At 50.8% G+C, this 23,675-nt stretch overlaps 1 protein-coding gene across 4 annotated transcripts in view; it reads right to left on the bottom strand.

Moving 5' to 3' along the window:
* The window catches only part of TMEM181 (transmembrane protein 181), a 72,716-nt gene extending 49,480 nt beyond the window's left edge, over nucleotides 1-23,236 (bottom strand). Inside the window, exons 1-2 of one of the 4 annotated variants that reach the window (XM_070483605.1) lie at nucleotides 5,276-5,455; nucleotides 1,241-1,539 (exon numbers count right to left, since the gene is read on the bottom strand). In XM_070483605.1, coding sequence (XP_070339706.1) covers nucleotides 1,241-1,320 — 80 coding nt within the window. In that variant the 5' untranslated portion in view covers nucleotides 1,321-1,539; nucleotides 5,276-5,455. Of the gene's footprint in view, nucleotides 1-1,240; nucleotides 1,540-5,275; nucleotides 5,456-22,945 lie in introns of those variants that run through there. The other 3 variants (XM_070483649.1, XM_014846946.3, XM_044760912.2) reach the window with 3 other exon arrangements.
* Between the last annotated feature and the right edge of the window lie 439 nt (nucleotides 23,237-23,675).

Genomic DNA, 23,675 nt, shown 5'->3' on the forward strand with positions numbered 1-23,675 from the left:
ACACCTCGGGGCGCTGTCTTCAAGCAATGGGGCAGAGATGGAAGAAAACCCAGCACCAACAGCCTGTGCCCCTCCCAGGACCCCAGGGATACCCACACTCGCGGTGGAGCAGGAGACAACGGTGTCCAGGAGACCGACGGGTTTCTATTGACACGTACTTGTCTCGTGTCATGGAGTCACAAATACAGTACGTGGACAAGACAGAAAATATTCCAGAATTACAAATTTTGCTCCTTGTTTGACTCATACCTGGATTTCCCACTTCCGAATGAAAAAATGAGAATCTGGGCAGTGGAAAGGGACCTTCAATCTCTCGGTCCATTCTCACATTTTCGCTGAGACTTTCTTTTTCTCATAAGCTGTATAAAAATCATCTCTTCTCCCGTGGCCAGGGCACCGGCCTGGTGCCTGTCGGGCAGGTTCAGATCCCGGCTCCCCCACTTCCTGGGCAGACGACGGCAGGCAAGCCAAGGACCACGCAGGGTCTGTCTCCTCATCTGGGAGTCAGACACAGCACAACACCCACAGGACTGCGGACGGGCATCAGCGAATAAGGACGTGCTCAGAACAGTGTGAATAGGCAGGACAAGCTCAACCAAGGTATTTCTCAGGAGTAATAGCTGTGTTTTTCTCTCCCTCTACTTTTTCTTTCTTTTTTTTTTTTAAGGAAGATTAGCCCTAAGCTAACATCTGCTGCCAATCCTCCTCTTTTTGCTGAGGAAGACTGGCCCTGAGCTAACATCTGTGCCCATCTTCCTCTGCTTTATATGTGGGACGCCTGCCACAGCATGGCTTGACAAGCGGTGTGTAGGTCCACACCCAGGATCCGAACCAGTGAACCCTGGGCCACCGAAGCAGAACGTGCAAACTAAACTGCTGTGCCACCGGGCTGGCCCGTACTTTTTCTTTTTAAAAGAATCTCAGTTTTCATCCACCAATATCTCTGAAGACCCACTGTGCAATCTCCCACTCCAGCTCAGAACCCAACCAACAGCAGGGCAGGAGGACGTGGCGTTCCCTAAGCACCTGCTTGGTACAGGCCAGGAGGCTCCCCAGGAGCCTGGGGCGATCAGCCCATTTCACACAGGGGAAAACAGAGGCTGGGGCAGGACACACTCTGAGGTCCTGGTCAGCAGGAGGTGGAGGTGGGACCTGTACCCACAAGGTCAGGGGGGAAAAGAGGCCCATCACACTCACTCTTTAACCCCTCACCAAAATCTTTCCTTTTTAAATAACCTACCATTTAGTGGGTTTTGAGAAGACACTCTGAGGGGAAGAACAGAAGAACTCTGACATTTCAATCAGCCGACTTAAATACATTACAAATAATTTATCTTCAGCACTTCAAAAAAGCCACTGTGTAGGGGCCGGCTCGGTGAAGCAGCAGTTTAGTTCTCATGTTCCGCTTCCTCGGCCTGAGGTTCATCTGTTCGGATCCCTGGTGTGGACATGGCACCGCCCATCAAGCCATGCTGTGGCAGGCGTCCCACATATACGTAGAGGAAGATGGGCACAGATGTTAACTCAGGGCCAATCTCCCTTAAAAAAAAAAAAAGAAAAAAAGGCCACTGCGCAAGCACTCAAAGCCCAACAAGCTCCTAACGCATTTTAATGAACAATGTTCTAAGCTCCTCAAAGAACCATGAATTCACCTGGATGCCCGCCAGGCCGCAAGCCCAGTGACTCACACCCAGGACCGTGTTGGCTGGGTCATCGAACACCCTTCCCAGGGCAAACAGAACAGGGAAGCAGGCCACACACTGGTCAGCTCAGGCAGCACCCCCACCCAGCTCCAGGCTGTGTAGCCCAGTGGTTACGAACTGGGACTCTGGAGGCTGGTTGTCTGGGCTGGAAGGCCCCACCACCCCTGACCAGCAGGCTGACCCGGGGCAAGACACTTTACTTCTTGGGACCCTGGTTCCTGTAAAATTCAGGAAACTGAGGGACCCCACCACCTAGGGTTGCTGGGAGTGAAGGGAGTTGTGACACGAAAGCCCGTGCTAAGCGCCCATCATCGCCAGCTGCTACTGAGAGGCAGCAGAGTACCCAGTAGTGCCCCCTTACCCAAGGTTTCACTTTCCACGCTTCCAGTTACCCATGGTCAACCGTGGTCCGAAAATATTACATGGAAAATTCCAGAAATAACCCATAAGTTTTAAACTGCATGCTGTTCTGAGCAGCGTCACGAAATCTCGCACCGTCCTGCTCCAGCCCTTTGTCCAGAGGATCCACGCTGGACACCTACCAGCCCGTCGGTTACTCAGCAGCCATCCCAGTTATCAGATCAAGTGTCGCCGTGTCACAGGGCTTGTGCTCACGTAACCCTTACTTTACTTAATAAAGGCACCAAAGCCAACTTTATTATTAGTTACTGTTGTTAATCTCTGACTGTGCCTGATCTACAAATTAAACTTTATCTTGGGTATCTACGTACAGGAAAAAACATAGCATACATAGGGCTCAGTACTGTCTGTGATTTCAGGCATCCCCTGGGGGTCTTGGAACGCATTCCCCCCGGAGAAGGGGGGACTACTGTACATCAGGAGTGTGGGCTCCGGAGCCGACTACCTGGGCTTCAGTCTCAGCTCTGCGACTTAGAAGCTGTGACCTTGGGAAACTCACTTGACTTCTCCGCACCTCAGTTCCCTCATCTGTGAAATGGGAACGATAAAAGAAACTTCCCTATGGGGAGGGCGGCTGTGAGGATTACATGAAATGATGCATATCAAGCACTTACAACAGTACCTGGTACATAGATCATTTTGGTTCAGGAAAAAAAAAATTCTAAGAGACACAATCCTAAATGACTCTGGTTGCAGGAATAGGTACTGACCCGGGCCTGGTCTCCCCTCAAGGACCAGGACGCAGACACCATAGCAGGGCTCCACTATGTTAATTTGTCGGTGCCACCCCTTCACTGCTGGCAGAAGAGGAGTCGAACTAATACACTTCCACACTTGCATGCTCCTGGAGGAAACTGACACGTAAAATACACTCTTTAAAAGATGGGTGAACCAGCAAGACACACACAAAATGCCAACCTGATTTAAGTTTGCAGAGCAATGCTACAGTGACAGCAAAGCAACAAAGGCACCTGGGCACCCTCAACCAGGGGTAGCCCTCAGCTCAAACAGGAAGTCCCATTAGCGACTGAGACCCGCCCAGCACCGTCCTCTCCTCCCGAACTCCTGGCTTCTCTCCCTTCCCCAGCATTACCAGAAAACGAATAGAGTCAGCAGGAAACTGACGCATAAAGCTTTAAGAACTGAGAACTCCATACTCTGACAGGTTTTGATGGCAATTTTTAAATGGCCCTTTTAAAAAGAGGAGGCTGGGCCTCATGTGAGCAGTGAGGTCACAAGGCCAGGATCTGCAGGGCGACAGAGCCCACACTGACCCCCACCCCTAACCAGTGCCACCGCTCCCCCAGACCCCTCTCTTCTCTTCCAGTCTTCCCCACCCCACTCTTTCCCTGGCGTCTCTCCCTGCTCCTATCACTTCTTACCTTTCCCACCGTGAGACCCTCTCTCACACCTGCCAACAAGAGCACTTTGACCAGGCACCTAAATCTTGTACACACTTTAGATAGTCAGGCTTGTTTTCTTGTAGGATTTTTATACGCTGCCAAAGACTTTTTCCGATTTCTAGGTCCGTGCCATTCCGAATGCTGGACGATGGGGGGGCTGACCTCCAGGTCACCACAACCCACCACCCCAGCCCCTTGCTCAGCAGAGCCTGCAGCCCCGCTTCCGGGAGACTGTCCGTGCTGCCTACATACAGTTCCGCAGCGGCAGAAACTCGAATGCTCCACTAAAACCCTTCATTCGCACCGTGGTTTTGCAAATCCTCCTTTAGTTAATAGCTCCTGCGTGGTCTAGTTCCCCGTCGTGTAACAGACAGCACAGGACTCCCGCAGGAGACCCGACTGAAGTCCGGGCTCACGCCCACACCAACTTCAAACTCTGCCTCTCTAGTCTGAGTCAAACGGACAACACGGGGAAACTCCTAAAACATGCTGGCTGTCACTCTGCTACGGGGTCACAACTTGGCACAACTCCAAAAGGCACCTTCGCAAAGTATTCCAAAGGTGCTATTCACACACACCACAAAGGAATCGTGTCATTTGATGGGTAAGAGGCGACTGCTCACCCATCTCTGCCTGGGGTTTAATCAAAAGAAAGACCTTTAAAACATCGATCTCGGACTGACATTTTACGCTAGTCTGGTTTTCTATGCTGTACTAAAGTGATTAACCAAAGCCAGAACCTCCCGAGGAAGAAGGAGGAAAAAACTCTCCTTACATCATTCGTGTTTGCTTTCAGGCACCACCTCCGGACCTTACTTCCCTCTGTCCTCAGGGAAATCAGCAGAGGTCCACTGCAAACCTTTTCTGCCTCTAAAACCCCAAAGACACAGAGACACTCACACGGTACCGTCGTAAGGCTGCCTGCAATTGTGGGAACCTGCCCTCCAAACCTGTCACAGCCGCTGCTCCACGCAGCAGAGACGCCAGGCACTCCTCCGGGACTGCAACCCAAGAGCTAAACTTCTTTCTAATTCTCTCTCCTTCTTTTCCGGATGGCCCCTGGAGGACACCCAGGTGACACTCTTGCGTCAAAAGCAAGCTTTAGGGACAGCGTCTATGGGGCCCTGGACAGGTTTTTCCTCATTAAAACCCCTGAACTTCACAGAGGGAGAAGGGCCCAAAGTCAGCAGATTGTAACTCATAAACTGGGCCTCCCAGAGATCTGAAGAGGCTGTGGCTGCCTCCCAACGTGCCAACATCATCAAAAAGCCCTAGGAAAGCATCTCACTTTCCCCGGAGCTGGGCCCCCTCGCAAAACGCAGAGCGGGGCGCTCTGGGCGCTTTGATGAATAGGGCCACCGCCCGGGGCAGGGGCCACCGCCTTTCCAGGGGAGGCTGGGCCGCCAGAAGGAAGGCGGCGAGGAGGCTCCGGAAAGGACAGGCCATCCCAATGAGGCTGCCCTGGGGAGGGACGGGGGTCACTCGGTTCCCCTAAGCAGCAGGGCCAGAGCCGGCCTCGAAGGGCCCTCCCCGGGCGCGCTCTGGCCGAGGCCGGTCCCGGAACCCCGACCCCGTCTCCACTGCTCCCTCCAGCCGGTGGCTCGGAGCCCTGCGCCAGGAGCCCCCACGAAGCCCCGGCGGCGCTCCTCCCGCGGCCCCCGAGCTCCACGTGGCCGGCCCCCGCTGGGGGCTCCCGACTCCGGCCGCGCGCCCGGGGACCCCCGCCCCGCCCGCCGGGCCAGCACTCACGGTTCCATCGCTGCGCCCGGCCCTCGGCCCGGCCTGCGCCCCGAGCCCGCCCGGTGCCGCACAGCAGCCGCCGCAGCCGCAGCCGCAGCCGGAGCCGCAGCCGGAGCCGCTGCCGGAGCCGGAGCCGCAGCCGGAGCCGCTGGCCTCGTCCGAGCAAGCGCGGCCGCGTCACGTGCGCGGAAGCGGCCCGAGGGGCCCCGGCCGGGGGGCGCGCGACGGGGGAAGCCGGGCCGCGGCCACAGGAGGGGCCGGGGTGGAGCGCACGGGCGAGGCGGTGGCGCACGGCAGGGGTGAAGCGAGGACAGGCGGCCGGGGGGAAGGGGGTCAGGTGGCCAGGGGAGGGGCCGGAGTGTGGGCGCATGGGCGACGGGGGTGGCGCGCGGACAGTGGACGGGGCGCATGGCCCGAGTTGGGGGTACTGTCGGCCCGGGTGAAAGTGGGGCGCGCCCAGGGGAGGTGGGAGGTGCGTGGCCGGGGAAGGCGGTGCAAGAGCGAAGTGAGGGGACCCCCCCCCACGACAGGCCGGGGATGGGGACGACCAGCCGGGGGCGGGGCGTGGGGTACGGGCAATCTGGGAGCAGGAGACAGCGCACAGCCAGGCCCCGTGGAAGGAGGCGCAGCAGCGCATCTACCTCCCCTGCACCCCGCGAGCACAGAGGCCGGCCCTGAACTTGGGGCTTAGTCAAGGGTTCACAATAGAGTGGATGAATGAATGAATGAATGAATGACTAGACTCTTTACCCCTTGTCCCTAGCTGAGGAGACAGCACATTAATTCATTCACCCCCCTGCTTCCAGGGTGTCTTAACCAGGGCATAAGAATGGACTGTGGGAGTCCATGAATGCCCTGCAGTTGTCTGAAAGACACTCTGGGTGTCTGCATTTTTCTGGGAGGAGGATCTACAACCTTCCATATTCCCAAAGAGGTTTGTGACCTCAAAGAGGTTAAAAGCCGCGGCAAACCTCTGACACGCCTGAGTGATGACAGGAGAGCTTTCCTGGCTTTTTCTGGTAGCTTCTCCCCCAAACCTTTTCTAAACTCCAGCTACCATGCTGTGCAGATTCTCCATCCTTGGTACAAGCACTGTCCCTCAGGGAGGATGCTGGTATAGATCCCACATCCAGCATCCCACAGAGCTGAAGATGTAACTGATGGTGCGTCCTGGGTCTGCCAAGGTGCTGCAACAGGAGCAAATGTCAGGGGCCCATGGCTGTTGAAATTGTTTCCAGACAGCGTGAAGGGATCAGCTGACCAAAAGCGCTTTCTTGATTTAGGACCTTGGCTCACAGTTCTACATTTCTGTAATCAAGAACAGATGAGAGCCACGGTTTGGATATCTCCGAGATTCTCTTTGGAGCATTGGTCAAAAGGTCCCCTGTCCCCACGCTGCTGTGGGTTTAAAGTCAATATGAATGAGGAAAATAAAAGACTCAAGCTTCCTTCCTAGTGTATCCTCATTCGTCACTAAGCTGTCAATAAGCTTGGTATTGGGGGGAAGATACTAACATGAATAAGATACAGTTTCCGCCCTCAGCAAACTTACAAAATATGTTACCAAAACCAAATGTGACCAGCACAGACTGCTACACTGGCACTGAGGAAGGGCGCCTAACTCACCTGGGGAAGGGTTGGGGGGAGTAGGAGAGAGAATGCCGTGATGTTTGGACTGATCTCCAGGGGGAGCGGGAGGTTGGGAAGTGGGAAGGAAGCAAGGATGCCAAGCAAAGCAACAGCCTGAATACCAAATAATTACAACAAGAAATTCCATTAGCACTCTGCATCCTAAACCGCAGCTCTTAAAGGAATGATAACAAAAGATTATTTCTTGAATTCTTTCCGTAGACACTTGGAGGCAAAGGGCTCTTCATGACCACAAGAACAAGAAACATAAGCCCCAGTGCCTGCGGGCACAGGTAGGTGACAGGGACGTAGGTCAGGTGGATACTGTGGACTAGACAGTGTGCATCGTCTAAATGGGCAGCTGCCACTCAACGCTTTGAAAGAGTCTGACGTCAAATATGATTTTTTATGGGATACATTCTGATTCTGAAATGCTGGAAACTAACTCGAAAAATATTTTAAACTCCAAGAGGACTAAACAAAACACATTTGCCAGCTACATTTGCCCCAAGGCAGCCAGTTTTTACCTCCGATCTGAAGTGGGCTTACCTGGTGCAGAAATGCCTGCTCCGAGGAGGTGCCAGCTGCCTGGCCTCTCCTGAGACGCCCCCACGGAGCCCTAGCTGTTATCCTATGACTCCAGGTTTTAAAAAGAGTTCACATCTTTGAGGCCCAAACTGCCTCCTGGTAATTTCTCCCTTGGGCTGCTGTCCAGTGTCTCTTAGATCACTTTTTCTCACTTATTTGTTCTTCCAACGTTAACTGAGTGTTCGGTGCACACTAGGCGCTCTTCTCAACTGTGGAAACATGACGTGAATACGCGGACAAGTCCCTGTCCTCCTGGGACCGACCTTCCAGTGAGGGACACCGCCAGCAAACAAATACTAACCGAATAACGGCATAGTTACAACGGTGATGGAAAAGGACATGGAAGGTGCTGTGACCGTGTATGTGACGAAGGGAGAGGGACCCCACATATTCTGGGGCTCTGAGAAGGCTTGTCTGGTCCGTCAGCCATCCCTCATGTGAGACTCCTCCAGTCCCCCTCCCGGCTCCCCTCCTCAGAGCATGCTCCTGTTTGGCAAGCTTTGTCTTTCAGAATGGAACACATTTCAGGTGAGGGCTGCACCAGCCTGAGAATGAGTTCATATTTTGGCAGCATCGGCCCATTTGGCCCAGTATTCCACTCTCATGACACTTACTCGGCTCTGGGCTCAGGGTCATGCCGTCCAGTGAGAATAACTAGCATTTACTGAGCATCTGCAAAGTCTAAGGCCCGAGCCAAGGAACTCTCTTAACAACTTGATGACTCATCAATGGTCGAAATCCTCATTTTACAGACAGGAAACTGAGGCCTAAAGAGGTTGAGTGATTTTCTCAGGGACGACTGGTAAGAACTCATGACGACCTAACCCAAGCCCGTGCTCTTCCATTTGATGTCCCAAGCATTGTGGAATGTGACAGGGACATGGTGACCAGCAGAGGCCGGGTGCAAATGGGCCGCCAGCTGTAGTCTCTCTAACCTCAGAGGCACTCAGCCCACATTTATCAACTTTGTTCTTATTAAAAATCCTTCTAAAATCCAGATATACTATGTCCACAGCATTCCCCAGTAATCCCACTGGATTGGAAATTTGATGTGTGTGTGAGTGTGTACATATTTGCAACCAACCTTGTTTCAAAAAGGATCATGATGTCAGAAATAAGATTGGTCTGACACCACCTATTCTTAGAAGAACTCCTATTCATGCCTAACAGTCATTTCATTTTCTAAGGGCCAACAAACTATCCTTTTAAACAACTTCCTTCTAGAACAGGACCAACGTCAAGTCCCCCAGTCTGTAGTTTGCTGACTCCCACTCACCACTATGTTTCACAGTTGACAGCGACAACTCAAGAGGCTCGCCTGCAAGTGTCTTGATACCCTAGGAAGTCAACAGTCTGTTCCAAGGGACTCAAACTCCCTTCCTAATTTAATGACTGACATTATCTTGCATTTTGTAGTTATACTCTTGTGATCTCCTCCCCTTTAACCTTAGTTAGTTTCTTACTCCCAATACAGCCACACTGGAGGTGAGGGCCTCGACTTATGAATTTGGGGAGGACACAAACTTTCTGTCCATAACACCTCTAAATAGAAGATTTCTTTAAAAGGAAAATTGACTTATATATTCAATGCAGAGAATAGAGGAATTCAGTACTAACAACTCTAATTGCCTGTTCTTCGTTCCAAGGCAGGAAAATCTCAGTCTGGACTTCCCCGTAAGCCTGACTGCAGTTGATGACAGTTGACATTAGTGACATCCCTTGGCCTGGGTTTTCACAGCTCCTGGACACCCATCTTCAGCTGGCTCCTCCGCTCTCCAATAAGCAGAGCATGAACTAAGGTACTCCCATCTGTGGCTCAGTTCTCTCACCGTCTGCCTTCCCCGTCCCATCATTTGAAGGAAGGCTCACTTGCCTCTGGCCTTCCTTCCTTCAACAAGCCTTCTGGCCCACTTGCTGCATCAAACATGGGAGCTTACTTCTCACTGTCTTCTTTCCTTCTAAGAACAGACCATTAGAAGCAAGGGTCTCTTATTGATTCAAATGCTTCATCTTGCTTATCAAGTTTAGCAATACCAGGAAACTCAGCTCAGTAGTTATTGACAATAGGAGGCTGTTGTTTTTGCTTTCTTATCATTGTGCTTGTTCCCATTATTTATTGTGGAATAAGAAACTACCCTAACATATAGTAGCTGTTTTAGTTATCTATTACTAGATAACAATTTACCCCAGAATTTTGTGACTTGAAACAACAGTATTTATTATCTTGCAGTTTTTGTGGGTCGGGAATCCAAGCACAGTTAACTGGCTCCTTTGGCTCAGAGTGTCTCATAGGCTGCAGTCAAGGTGTCAGCTGGGGCTGAAGTTATCTCAAGGCTCGACTGGGCAAGGATCTGCCTCCAAGCTCACGCACTTGGCTGTTGGCAGGATCCAGTTCCTCATGGGCTGTTGGCCAGAGGCTACTCTCAGTTCCTTGCCACATGGGGCTCTCCATAGGACAGCTTACAACATGGTAGCTTTGCTTTATCTGGTGAGCAAGTGAGAAGAACCAGAGAGCATGAGAGCAAGATGAAAGTCACGATCTATTATAATTCAAGGTCACAAGCAACATCCCCTCACTTTTGCTCTATTCTGTTCTTTAGAAGCAAGCCACCAGTCCATCCAACACTGACAGGGTGGAGATCATGCAAGAGTGTGAATACCAGGAGGTGGGGATTGTTGGGAGCCATTTTAGATGGTACCTACTACAATGGCTTGAAACAACAGTTTATCATCTCTCCTGGTTCTGGTGTTGACTGAGCTCAGTTGGGCACTTCTTGCTGGGGGTCTCCTTTGTGAATGCAGTGAGATGACCTCTGGGGCTTCAGTCATCTGAAGGCTTGACTGCTGGACATCCGAAACAGCATCTTCACTCGCATGTCTGGTGCCTGAGCTGGGACGGCTAGAAAGCTGGGGGCTGGCCAGGCAGTCTTCTCTATGTGGCTTCTCCACATGGCTAGCTTGGGCTTCCTCATAGGTCTCAGGGAAGTCAGACTTCAAACGTGGTAGCTGGTTTCTCCTAAAATGCTGCTCTAAGACACCAAAGCAGAAGCTGCAGGGCTTCTTATGACCTCGCTCAGGGGTCATTTACCATCACTACCACCACGTTCCGTTGGCAAACAAAGAGCTGGAGCCAGCCCAGATCCATGGGCAACGGACAAGAAAAGAGCTTGAATCCTGGGAGGAATGGTTCTTTGGGTACCATCTTTGGAGACTAGCTGCCATGGGCTTGCAACATAATATTTGCTTCCTCTCCTTTCTTCATCTCCAAGGGTAAGATAACTATTCACAGAACTTTCAGAATCACTGTTAAGTTTACTACCATGGTAAGGAGTTTACGTATATTATCTCATTCTAGCCTCTTAGCACCATTAAAACAAATACCCTCTCTTTCCTTGGTACCTGTTGGTATCTGCAACAATGACGCCCAGTGCGTAGAAGCAGAAGCGCCCTGCCCGTGCCCATCCCTGGCTCTCACATCCCTTACTCACGGGCTGCGGTGCTTCCACTCACCAGGAATTAGTGCCCGGCATACCGATACCCTTCACCTTCTCTGCCTGTGGAAGTTTCGGAGTTTTTAAGCATCAGTCCCAATTTATGAGACGGAAACATGTCTTTTATTTTATTCCCAGCATTTCGGCAGTACCATTCCTCCACCACCCTTCTGATTTCACTATGCTGGCCTTTGTCCTCAGCTTTCCAGGGCCTGGCACCCAGCCTGGTCCAGAGGACATCCAACACATGTGTATTGAACGAATGACAACCGGCCTTGTTAGATGACTGGTAATATACCGTGTGTTCTCCCATAGTTTAGAGAATGGGGGAGTGCCTTCCCATGGCAGGCCAGGGAAGGAGGCTGCGGGGACCATGGGTGTATCATTTGGAAGGGAGAAGTTGGGCACACTCCTGCCTTCTGGTGAGTGTGACCAGCTGGTCCAGTTTTCCTGAGACTTTCCTAGATTTAGTACTGAAAGTCCTATGTCCCAGGACCCCTGCGTCCCAGGCAAACCAGGACTGTTGGTCACCTTATCTCCGGCTCATATTTTTTCTCTGAGTTAACTGAGCAAAGTTGTCTTAACGTTTATAGACTGTCTGAGCTTGGGTCCCTCAAAAACAGAACCTAAGGCGAAAGTCTCCATGTAAACTTTATGGGGAGCAAGTACAATCTTGGAAAGAGGAAAGAGAGAGAATGAAGCGTGGCAGGGACTCAGAAGAGGAAATTCAAGGCCGTGCAAGCTGCCCACAGCTTCCCGACCAACACAGCTGCTTGCTCAGTCTTGCAGGATAGCTCCAGAGAGACGGAGGGAAATGAGGGTGTCTGGAAACCATCTGTTGGCTCTCTGCTGCCGTCTGTCTCCCACAGGTCAGAGTCTGACCTGCACATCCGGGTTATGGTCCCTGGCCCCTTCAAGCAGCCATGGGGAGCCCGGGCCTGCGGGCCCCAGTCCAGTGGGTGTGGGGCAAACTAGCTGCCCTTATCAGTTAGCACGGGGGGCTCCCTGGTCTGTGGGGCGGAGGCAGCAGAGTCTGGAAACTACGTGAACCTTCACCAGGACAGTTCAGGTGGGAAGCAAGGCCCAGGTGACAGTGGGGGTGGGGGTGGGTGGATATGGGCAGGGCCCAGTGGATCTCGGGGGACCTGTCAACTGGATCCAGTACAAAGAGGTGGAGAAGGTTTGAAATCATGGCAAAGATTGGGGAAATGAGCAGCCTGGGAAAACCTAGCAGGATTTTAGGACTTCATTAAGGCCCCAGCTGAGGTCCCTGATCTCATCTGGTGACTCCCATTAACGCCTGCCTGGTGGTGATTTCCTCCTGCAAATGAGCGGCATAAGCACAAAGAAGAGAATATTGGTGTTGATCAAAGATTGAGGGCTCCCTGGAAGCTGAGACAAAAGGTCAGAGGAGCAGCTCAATTTAGGACAACAGGTCCCAAAATTTGCTCAAGTTAGAATCACTTGGGGAAATTAAAGAAGTCCCATTGCCCAGGCTGAACCCCAACCAGTTAAATCCGAATCTTCAGTAGGACTTAGGCATCAGTCACTTTTAAAGGTCCCCAAAGGGATTCTAATGTGCAGGAAATTTGATAACCAGTGGTTTTGGACATGGTAAGAGAGATTAAAAAGATAGACCCACAGAATCTATGCTGATTCAGTTCCAGCTCCTTCCTGAGGTTCAGTTGCATTTTTGCCCTTTGATTCTATAAATTATCCCTGTATCTCTGGAATAAATTCCTTCTTTTTGGACTGAAATTAATACTTGCCACCAATAGTCCTAAGTGCTATCATACTATATCTCTACAAAGTGACAATTCATGCCCCTAAGTGTCCCTGACATTGCTCTCAACAATGAGAACTACAGCGAAGTCATCATTCCTATTGCAACCTGAAGGAATGGGGTTGGATTTTGCATTTTGCCCCACAGGAAGCTGAGCATGGGCTGCGTTAGAAGAATGGCAGGTCCGGTGCTCCTGGATCAGTCCCCACTGGGCAGTAGGCACTTGCCCTTTCCAAATTGACTTGTAAGTAATCTTTGTTGGCCTGAATCCGAAACTGAGGGCTCTCTTTCCCCCAGAGCATGGGGTTACATGTCAGAAATACTAGACAGACAACCCAGGGGAAAGTGGTAAACATTTCCACATGGGAACATAACCCCAACTTCAAGTGTTCCCAGGCTTGATGGTTGAACATGAACGTAATTTGCTAGATGCACTGCCCCATGAATACAGCAGAAGGGCACTTTCCCAGCCATGTGAATGTATTAAAAAGAATTGAAAGAGCACAGCTGTCTCCACATTATGGCATTTTGTCCAGGTTCAATTTGGTTCCCTCATCCTCTAGGAGACAGAACGGGCAGGACAACGCCCCCACCTGTCCACGTCACCCTAATCCTGTGTGCAATGCACAAGGGGACATGGCTCACCACAGGGCCTGCCTGTCACCTTCAGAGCTCTGCTTCACCCGGGAACCAGGCCTCCACCCAAGCCACTTCCTACAAAACAAACCAAGCTGCTCAAATTAGGGCCACAGTTTGCCGTAAACAACCAAGTTAGGATAAATGCAGACGGGGCCAGTTCCAGACACGTGATGGGGCTGTCCAGCTGCAGGTGGGTGGGTCACTGGGCTAAAGAAATCCTCTGCTTTGGCTTTGCACATATAGAACAAGGGGTTTGATCCTGATTTCCTAAATGTGCCCTAAATCGCACACTCAAGGAAATATGGGGCAGGGAGGGAGAGGGATGTGGTAGGCACACTGGGAGATGGAGAAGATGCATGGCCATCTACAAGGCAAGGGACATCTGAGGCCACCAGAAGCCAAGAGAGAGGCCTGGAACAGACCCTTCCCTCACAGCCTCAGAAGAAACCAATCTGCCAACACCTTGATCTCAGAATACTGGTTTCTGAAACTGTGAGGGAACAAATGTCTGTTGTTGAAGCCCCCAGTGTGTGGCACTGTGTTGCGATGGCACTAGGAAACGCATCCGGATCCCCAGCTTGCATATTTCAGGGATGAGGCACGCTTCAAGCTTCGGACGTCCTGCCCCAGCTCGGAGGCCTGTCCTCATCTGGCAGATGATGCTCTTTCTGCTGCAAGAGCTGAGCCATCGCTGCAGCCCAGGGACGACCGGGGCCCTGGAGAATCGATGGGGTGCTTATACCCGCTCTGCTCTCCAGGAAATGAATATCTTTATCTTTTCCTCTTGATTCAGAGCAAGATAGAGCTTTGAAGAAAAGAGAACTAAACAACTCTGCCGAGGGGGACACAGCTCTGCTCACATTAAGGTCCACATAAAAATAATTAAGCTTGGGTGAGCCACCAAGAAGAGCTCTGATAAGTGTATAGCACCTTTGTTGTTTGAATTCCAGATGCAATACAGATGCCAGCAGCCAGTTCAAGGCATTTTGGACGTCCTGCAAGCACAGAGTTGTGCCACCTGGAAACAACAAATGATGAATGAAACAAAGCACCAAGAAATGGGTCTGGTGGGTGTTGTGGGTCCAAGAAGGCTACCACTCCCCTGGGGAGGTTTGTTTCAAGCCTGGCCTAATTATGCCTTCATCATGCCTCAGTGATGGGGACAGAGTAGACAGCTGTTGAGCAGAGAAGTCCCAGCTAAGAAAGTGACATGGTGCATACAAGTACACAACACAGGGGTGAGGCCTCATGCCACCCAGCAAACTGGCCCTCTCCCAGGCCTCTTGGGATTGTACTCAAAGCACCTGGTGGAAAGCTGGACTCTGTAGAAAGGAATCATTTGTCCAACACTTAAAAAAGGGGGCCTTAGCTCTACAGCTGAAAAGGTACCCGGTGTGTTTGGAAATCCATAATCAGGGTGCAGAGCACCAGAGTGAGAGGAACAAAATGGCGGTGATGTGATGGTGGGAGGGCATCACCCAAGGCTGGCCGAGGAGAGACAGAGGTTGGTGCCACTGGGTCACCGATTCCCACTCTGGGACACGGCCCTGGGCCTTCCTGCATCAGGTATCAGCCAGAATCCTGGTGAAGCTTAAAAGCAGAGCATCCAATGCAGTGTTTACTGGACTGTCAATCTCGTCTCTTAGTTTTAATGCTTTCATTAGCATTTCCCTGTTTCCTGAAGCATCTCCTCATATGCCTTTTGGGTTTCCTAATCTGTAAACTTTCTGTTCTGATGTTTTGCCCATTCTTGGATATTTTGCCATGTGGTGGTGGTGGTGAATATATGTTTCTTCATATATTCTAAATAGGGGTTCCTTGTAAAGTACAGACATTGAAAAACCCTCTACCTTGTGTATTCTCAGATCCCATGATCCCCCCAAAATAAGTCTCATACCTAAAGAATGCAGAGATGAGTCTTCATGTTGTATAAACCATGGATCCCATCTTTAGTGTCATTCATAACTCAATATGTGGTCTTTGCCCTGTGTCAAGAAATCTCCCTAGAACCCCTGCTTTAGACCCTCTGTAAGTCACCATGCCGTCCTCTGGAACATGCTTGTGGCAGCCCAGGGCCAAGGAAAGAGAAACAAAGCTCAAGCCTTAACTGCAAAAATTGAAACATTGAAAACCGGAAGGCACACTCAGACCCCACCAGTGACGGCTCACAGGCAGAGGCAGGGGGAGGCAACTCGGTCTTTTGGAAATGACGCACACCTCCATTCCCACACGGGGCCTCACTCCAGAGAAGCAGAACATCCACGTCCTTCCAGGGCCAGATAAGGATATCAGAAGCCTCCCCCAGCTTCAGATCTTCCTCTGACTTGCGGTGAGATGCCAAGAGCAGGTGCCATACTGTCTTCCCCTCACAGTGACCAATACAACAGAGGTTAAAAGATTTGGCCTGGGACTTCAATTTTGAATCCCACGAGTATTCTATTTTGTGGATCATATAGCTGATGGAGAAACACCCCCAAATGTCCTTCCATCTGAGCTGACGTCAAGACACAATCCCAAGGACAAAAGAACAGGAATTCTCACAAATTGTGCAAAGACAAGGAGCAGGTCCTGATGCCCTAACTGGGAGTTTCAGGGGTGACAAAGATCCAACTCGACCTCCGGCCTCTGGGAACCTATGCTCCCCATCTCCTTTGGACCTGGAAGGCTGCCAGACAGGCGATGAGAGCTGCCGGTGTCTGGTTCACATGATACAACTTTTCTCAATTCACACCACAATACTGCATGGAGGAAATAAGGGGTGATTCGTAGTAGGTGTAACCCCCACAGCAGGTGGTTTGAAGCACTGAATAACAGTGTTCCCAAGGACTGTTGCCAGGGATGTGTACTGGTGTCCATCACTGCGCTGTGACTTTGGGAAAATGTAGGGTCCAATTAAGTTCAAACAATAAACAGGAAGAGACTCTGCCTAAGAGGCTTTGAAACCATGTAGAGGACGAGGAAGTGGGAGGAGAACCGGAGAGAAGAGCATCACTGGAGCCCCAGGAGCGCCAAAGAGCTCCAAGAGAGAGTCCCAGCTCCAGGGCCTAATCCTTCAGGATCACTCAGTGCAGGGACCTGAAAGGGGCCACTGGATTTGATGCTGAGAGGTGGCCAGTGACCTGGGCAAGAGCGGCTCCAGGACATGTGTGGCAAGTTTGAGGGCTGTGAGGCTGAGCAAAGAAAAGACAGGACCATGAGGTGGCAGTGTTGCACAAGAAGCTTTTGCATACAGGGGGGTGGGAGTTGCTTAGAGCAGGAGACCCTCCAGAGACATGTTCAGGGCCACCACCCAGAAGTGGAAGTGGGCAAGGGAACTCGAACCGGAGAGGGGGCTTACATGTCCAGGCGATGTGGCTCAGCAGGCGGGTGGGGAGTCTCTGGGACAGAGAGCTCCCAAGAGCAGCAGCAGTTTGGGGTCCTTTATAGCCACAGGGCTGGTCTTACCTATGGCTAGCAGGTGTTGGATGCAGTTTCATGGGTATGCAAAGCAGGCTAAAATTACTTGGGCTATATTTAAAGCAATTGGATGTGTAATAATTTGAGTTTGGCGCCAGTGGGCTTTGAGCTAATAAGAAGTAGGCAACACGGAAGCTCCTATGCAGGGACCATCTTTAACTCATTTAATGACAACGTGGTGGGGGAAGAAGCCAGACCAACATATGTTGAAGATGATGTGGTCGCTCCCAAAGGAGGCTGGGCTGAGGGAAGTTTGGACAAAGAGTTGTAAGCAGAAGGGAAGAAGTCTGAATCGAGGGAAAGACTGAGACAGGAGAACGAGGGGGGATAATTGATGGAGGAAGATCCCAGAGGATGGGAGAGGCGAGCACTGAGGAGTCAGGAGGCGGGGGGGCTGCTCTGGGAGATTGTATGAAGACATGGATCCATCTGGGGTTAACTGACCTGTCCTGGCATCCACCACCACCCTCACACATGTGTTTGCTCAGGCCCTTGGTCCATGGCCCATCCGGGGCCTTTATCTTGTCCCCAGTAGAAAACCAGCCTCCCCTACTGAGCCAGATTTGTACCTAAGTGTATACATTCTCAAGCATTTAAGCTTAATAAAATTATTTTTCCAACTTTGAAATGATAAGAGATAGAGAAGCTGGTTCTAAAATCACAGTCTCATCAGGGACACGCATTGTTTCCTCCCACCAAAAAGGAAACAAAAGACAGACAGAGATGTTAGTACTCAGTACAGTCATGCGCCCCATAATGATGGTTCGATCAACGATGGAGCGCATATACGACGGTGGTCCCACAAGATGCGAACCATACAGCCTAGGTGCGTAGTAGGCTGTACCATCCGGGTTTGTGTAAGTACACTCTACGATGTTGGCACAAAGACAAAATCACCTAACAACGCATTTCTCAGAACGTGTCCCCATCGTTAAGTGACACACAACCGTACAGTACGTTGTCTCCAATAACTTGCAAACAAAGAGAAACATTAGCCCTTTGACACAGTAACATTAAAATTAGTACAGATGGGTCATGGTAGAGATATGCACGTTTGCCTTAAATAGAAAAAATGGTTCTCAGACCTTTAAACCTGACCATAACATGACAGATGTATTAATCCCAAAAGGGAGGTTAATCAGCCTAGAAGGGTAGAAAAGGGAAAACTAGCCAAGGTGACCATTGCAGTGGCCATTCAGCTTTGCGTAGCGGGGAGGGAGCCTTGACTAATGACTTCCAATACTTCTCTCCCCATGGCATGTCCATCCCATTGAGGAGATGGATGCAGCAGGCTCTCTCATCATGATGCTCTGAAACATTCTGCTCACCCCTCACGGGTGCTCCATCCTGGCTGAGAATCAGCCCAGGCCAATTAAATCAGAATCCTTGAGGGTGGGGCCTGGGCATCTGTATTTTTAAAAGCTCCCCCAGGTAATTCTGATGTGTGGCCAGCATTGAGAACCTAATTCCCCTGGCTCTGCTGCCAGGCCCACCATTATCTGTGTTCTCATGGGTCTGCATCAGCCAATTAACTAAAATGGTATTCTGACTCTCTCCATTAGTCCAGAGCTTGGTAAATGTGAAGACTTCACTTCACTCAAAGGTTCTTCTCTCAATGTGCTGGCTAAAGTAAGCCAGCAAGACTGAGGGCCAGCCCCAGGGCTCTATGAATTCACTGAGGCGCTGAAATGTTGCTTCCAGAAGGCTCTTGGATGAGGACACCCCTGGACATCACTTCACTGGCCAAGAAAACTCAAGTCCAACTTGATTGCTTCTATATTTTACAGAGGTAAAGTAATAACACGAGAAACAAAGGATGGATCAGCAAAATGGCCAACCACAAATTCTCCAAGAACTGTGCTTTGAAAGAACATTTCTGTTGTCCTTCACATTTCTTGAGCTCTTTACCATTTATGCCACGGACATAGTTAATTGCCCACCAGGCATCCATTCTCCACATCTTCTTCCTAACAGAACCCCAATTTGGTTCAGCTGTTTACCCCTCCTCCCTTGAAGACCTATGGCTTAGGAGAAATTGGCTCCACCCTCAGCTCCTGGGGCTCTCTGAGCTGCCCAAGTCTAATTCCATCCTCTTGACTGTCTGTGCTCAAACAAGGGCAAGGGCCCGGGTCTCATCAATGAGACACAGGAGTTGGTTTTCTTTTCAGCTTTCTATTGAAGCATAATACATCCTCAGAGAAGTGTACACATCATGTGCACAGCTTGATAAATGTTCACAAACTGAATATACCTGTGTAACCAGAGCCCAAATCAAGAAGCAAAATATTACCAATACCCAGAAAACCCTCTTCTGCCCCCTTCCAGTCACTGTCCCCTCAAGGGGAACCACTCTCCTGACTTCTAACAGTGTAGAGTCATCTTGTCAATTTTATATTTTTGTATATAAGTGGAATCAAAAAGGATGGCCTCCTTGTGTCTGGCTTCTTTTGTTCACATTATGTGTGTGTGTGAGACTCATTTTATTGTTGTGTGTAGTTGTTTAGTTTTATTGCTGTGTAATATTCTGTTATGGAATAAGCCAAATTTATCTATTCTACTGTTGATGAGTATTTGGCTGGTTTCCAGTTTAGGAGTATTACAAGCTGTACTGCTATGAACACATTAGTTCCTGTCTTTTGCTGGACCAATGTCTACATTTCTGTAGGGTTTATACTGAAGAGGAATTGCTGGGCCAAATGGAATGTGTATGTTCAACTTTAGCAGATACTGCCAAACAGCTTTTCACAATGATTGCACCAATTTACCCTCCCATCTGCAGTGGATGAAAGTTCCATGTCCTTGCCAACACACATCTGTCTTCTTCATGGTTTCCATTTTGGTGGGGGTATAGAGAAGATTCAAGGAGTTTTGCTGTGGAATTCAAGTTATTCCTTCTCTTTTAGACAGAGCTATAGAAAGCCAGCCAGTTCTCCCCATGAATGTGAATGAGAAGCAACAGCCCAAATGATTATTAGCAGCTAGTTGCTACTCAGTTACAAAGAAAGAACTTGATGACATCATTAAGCTGCTGGATCAACAACTCAATCCATTACCTTACTGTTTAGGCTGGTTGCTTTGGTTTTTCTGCATCTGTATTGGAAAGCATCTTTAGCGTTATCTTCATAAAGCATGTGAGCCTCACAACATCCTTGCCTCATTTTTCTGATGTGGAAACTGATCACCAGTGAAATTTGATGATTTCCCCAAGGCAAGGCAGCTAGCAAAGGGTAGCATTGGGACAAGAACCTAGGATTTCAAATGCCCAGCCTACTGCTTTCCATTTACCCCATGCTGGCTCCCCCTTTCCTACTATGCAGTACAACTGCCATCTCTCATTTTGTGAAAATGACTGAGTCCTTTGATCACATAGCTGCCGTTTTTCATTGATGCCAAATTACGTGGCTAATATGCAAATAGCCATGCCAGCTAACGGAAGGGCCAACCATCTTTTGAAAATGGAGCATTAGCAGCTGTCTCCTTGCTGGGCCTGTTATGAGGAAACTGTCGGCAACAAGAGGCGAGTCCCCAGTCCTCCATGGAAAAAAGGATTGGTGCCTTTTAGTCAGAAATTGTTAATGAGGAAATGAAGATGGTGAGAAGAGTGGGAGCACAAATTATAGTAGCAAGTTTATCTCCCAGCTAGGCAGATGCAGGAGCTGTAACTATCAGCTTCCCAACTTCGAAACCCAAGAGTATTTCACCTAGTTTTGTAAAGGTACAACCCATTGATATGAAAATTCAATGGAACAGTGGAAGATAGTTCAGTGACCTAAAACCTCCTCACTCTAAAATAGTCTTTGTGATTCAGCCTAACTGCTCTGCCAACACACAATACTGTAAAGCATTCTGCAGTCAACTTGTTCTCGTGGCAGGGGGACAGAATTCATTACTGTCCCCTTCCAACCGTGGTGAATTTGTCTTCAGGATCCAGCTCAACAGATGAAGTTACACCTGCAGCAAAGACTCAAATGCTTGCTGTAGGACAGGCAGTGAAAGGGCTCATGTTACTTTCCCCACTTAAAACCCTCCAGTGGCTTCACGTTGGAATTCTAATGAAATCCATATTCCTCAGTCTGGCCTTCAAGGCCCTATATGACTGGGCCTTCTCTATCTTTCTGACCACTTTGCTCCAAACATGCTGGTCTTCTGTCTGTTCCTTGAACATACCATGTCTTTACAGCCTCTGGGACTTTGCACTTGACCTTCCTCTTCCGGAACTTTCCTCCCCAGCTCATTGTCTAGTGAGCAACACATTCTTCAGTTCACAGTCAAATGTCACCTTCTCAAAGAGCCTTGCCTGACCGCCTTCTCTGAAATAGCACCCCCCACTCTTTATCGTGTCAGTTTATTATCATCCTAATACCCATTGCACTATGCAACCACTTATTTATTACCTACAAGCCCCATGACAGCAGGGGTCCTGTCTGTCTTGCACACCACTGTATCCTCAACATCTAGAACAGCAGCAACATAGGAGATGCTCAGTTAACTATTAAGCTGAATAAATGGGTGAGTGAATAAAGGATAATCCAATTGTGGATTAACCAGTGATGTGGCTACTCAGATGCGGTTAAGAGAACAGCGACGTTGCTCTCTTCCCTGCTGCCTGAAATTAAGACCATTTCCCTATTCACTAGCTGCTTTGCCAAAGAAACATTCCCAAGAAAACAAAATATGGAGGGGAAAAAAAAAACCAACGAGAGTGAGGGGGGAAATTAGTGGCAAAAGAGATTGGAATATATATCAAAAATAATGATTTGAAACTATCTGTGGGTTGTTTTTTACTATACTGTCAGGTCTTCCGGGGGCTGCATTAAATAGATTGTGAGGCTATTCCAAAAGCAACATCATGTCATCTTGGGATTACTTTTTTTTTAAATGGGCTTTTCCACTCAGTAATTGTGACCAATACATTGTTCAGCAATATACTGCTAATTAGCCCCTGAGAAGCCATTGGACTTTTGAAAAGATTTGATGATAAATGTGATACATGTTCTTCTGACCATGCATATATGACCCGTAGCACAGGGCAGGCTGTACAAAAATGACTACCACCCCTTCAAAGATAGCCGCGCAATACACCTGCCATCCTTAAGCCTAGAAGTGGGTAAATGGTTATGAGAGTTCTCGACTTTCAGAAACCTTCTGGCCCAAGCTTCCCATTTTACAGATGAGAGAGCGTGAAGTGCAGAGTTAGCAGGTAACTTTCTCAGGCTCACAGAGCTGGTTGGTAATAAAATCAATCCAGCTCCAGTCTCTGGCTGCTGACAGGGTCCTTTCTTTAAACCACAACACATCAGCTAGGTCCATCCATGGGCAACGGACATAATTCCCTCTCAGAACCGCAAAGCACAGGGAGGAAGTGGCAGGTGCCCAGAGGTCCCCACTGCTCTCACCTTGGCTACAGGAGAGGGCGACAGAGATGAACAGAGACAAGCCAAAACCAACAGCTCCTTGGGAGTGCTGATACATGGCTTCCCACAGCATCTTCACCAAGGTGCCACGCTCAGCCCTGAGGCCACCTGCCTTAACCCTCAGCAGCACCCCAGCCTCAAAGATTTCCACCAAAGCCCAGGGGCCTGAGTAACTCAGAAGAGAGGCCAAGGAGAACCCTCCTAGCAGGCGCTTGGGGGGAACTGATTGTCTCCCCAAACCAGGACTCAGAGAGGCCTGAGTCAAGACCGCGGTGGCGGTAGGCTTGCGGAGGAGGAGGGCGGGGAGAATGACAGCAAAAGAAGGGAAAGAGGGAGGAGCGAAGCAGGGACCGTGCCCATGGGTCCCTTTCTCGGGATTTGAGAATCGCGGCTCAGGTTTCTAGGCAATGGAAAACAGCTCTTCAGCCCGGCTCCCCGATCTGCCCTTGACCCCCAGGATGCGAGCGCCGCAGCCAGAACCCGGGGATCTGCAACCCTCTCCGCGCTTCCCATCCCTCCCCGGCCTCCGCGCCCGCCAGGAACAGGGGTCGGCCGAGGAGCGGGAGCCCGCCACGCCGGGGAACGCAGCGGGGGTCCGGGACGGGGGGGGGGGGGGGGGAGGGGGGTGCGGCTGAAGGCCGGATATGCGCCCCGCTCCTCGCGGCCCGCTCCGCCCTACCTGTAGTAGCGGTCATCTTTGAAAGGCGTGAGGTCCTCCTTCAGGTCCCGGTACGCCTCCTGGAGCCGCTTGCACAGGTGCTTGAGCTCGCTGCAGAGCGGGGGCTCGAAGGCAGGGTACTCGGCGTCCATGCCCGCGCCCGCCCGCCCGCGCCAGACGCCGCCGCCCTCCGGAGCCGGGCCCGCGTCCCCTGCTCCGCCGCTCCGCCCTTTGTGCTGCTGCCTTCGCCCGCTCTCTCCTCCCGGCTCCCGATCGGGGGCTGCCGGCGCGCTGGGCGGGACCGAGAGGAGGAGGAGCAGGTGGCTGGGAGCTGGGGAAGGGGCGCGGAGGGAGGTGGGGCCGGCGGGCGCGCTCAGGGCGCCGCCGCGTCGACGCGGGGATGCGGGAAGCTGGCCCGGGGAGGGCGCGAGAAGGGGGATGGGGTCCTGGCCCCGCCCCGCCGAAGGGGCCTAAGTGGGGGAAGGGGCCGGGCGCATCTGCGGCCGCCCAGGGAGAGGGAGACGAGCGGGGTAGTCCAACAGAAGGTCATCTGCTGCCCAGGAAAAAGTATAAAGGGCCACTCTCGATCCTGCTCGTCCTGGGAAAGAGAAGAAACTGGAGGTGACAGCAGAAAGGAAAATGCAGGACGGACCCGAGAGCCCCTTCTTGCTGGGAAGGTCCAAGGCTTGGAGGCGGCTCCTTCGTTCAGCACCACGGACAGCTCCGTGGATGCTTCTCCAGCCCCCCTCCC

The sequence above is a fragment of the Equus asinus genome, chromosome 1 (genome assembly GCF_041296235.1).
Source record: "Equus asinus isolate D_3611 breed Donkey chromosome 1, EquAss-T2T_v2, whole genome shotgun sequence".
Taxonomy (NCBI): domain Eukaryota; kingdom Metazoa; phylum Chordata; class Mammalia; order Perissodactyla; family Equidae; genus Equus; species Equus asinus.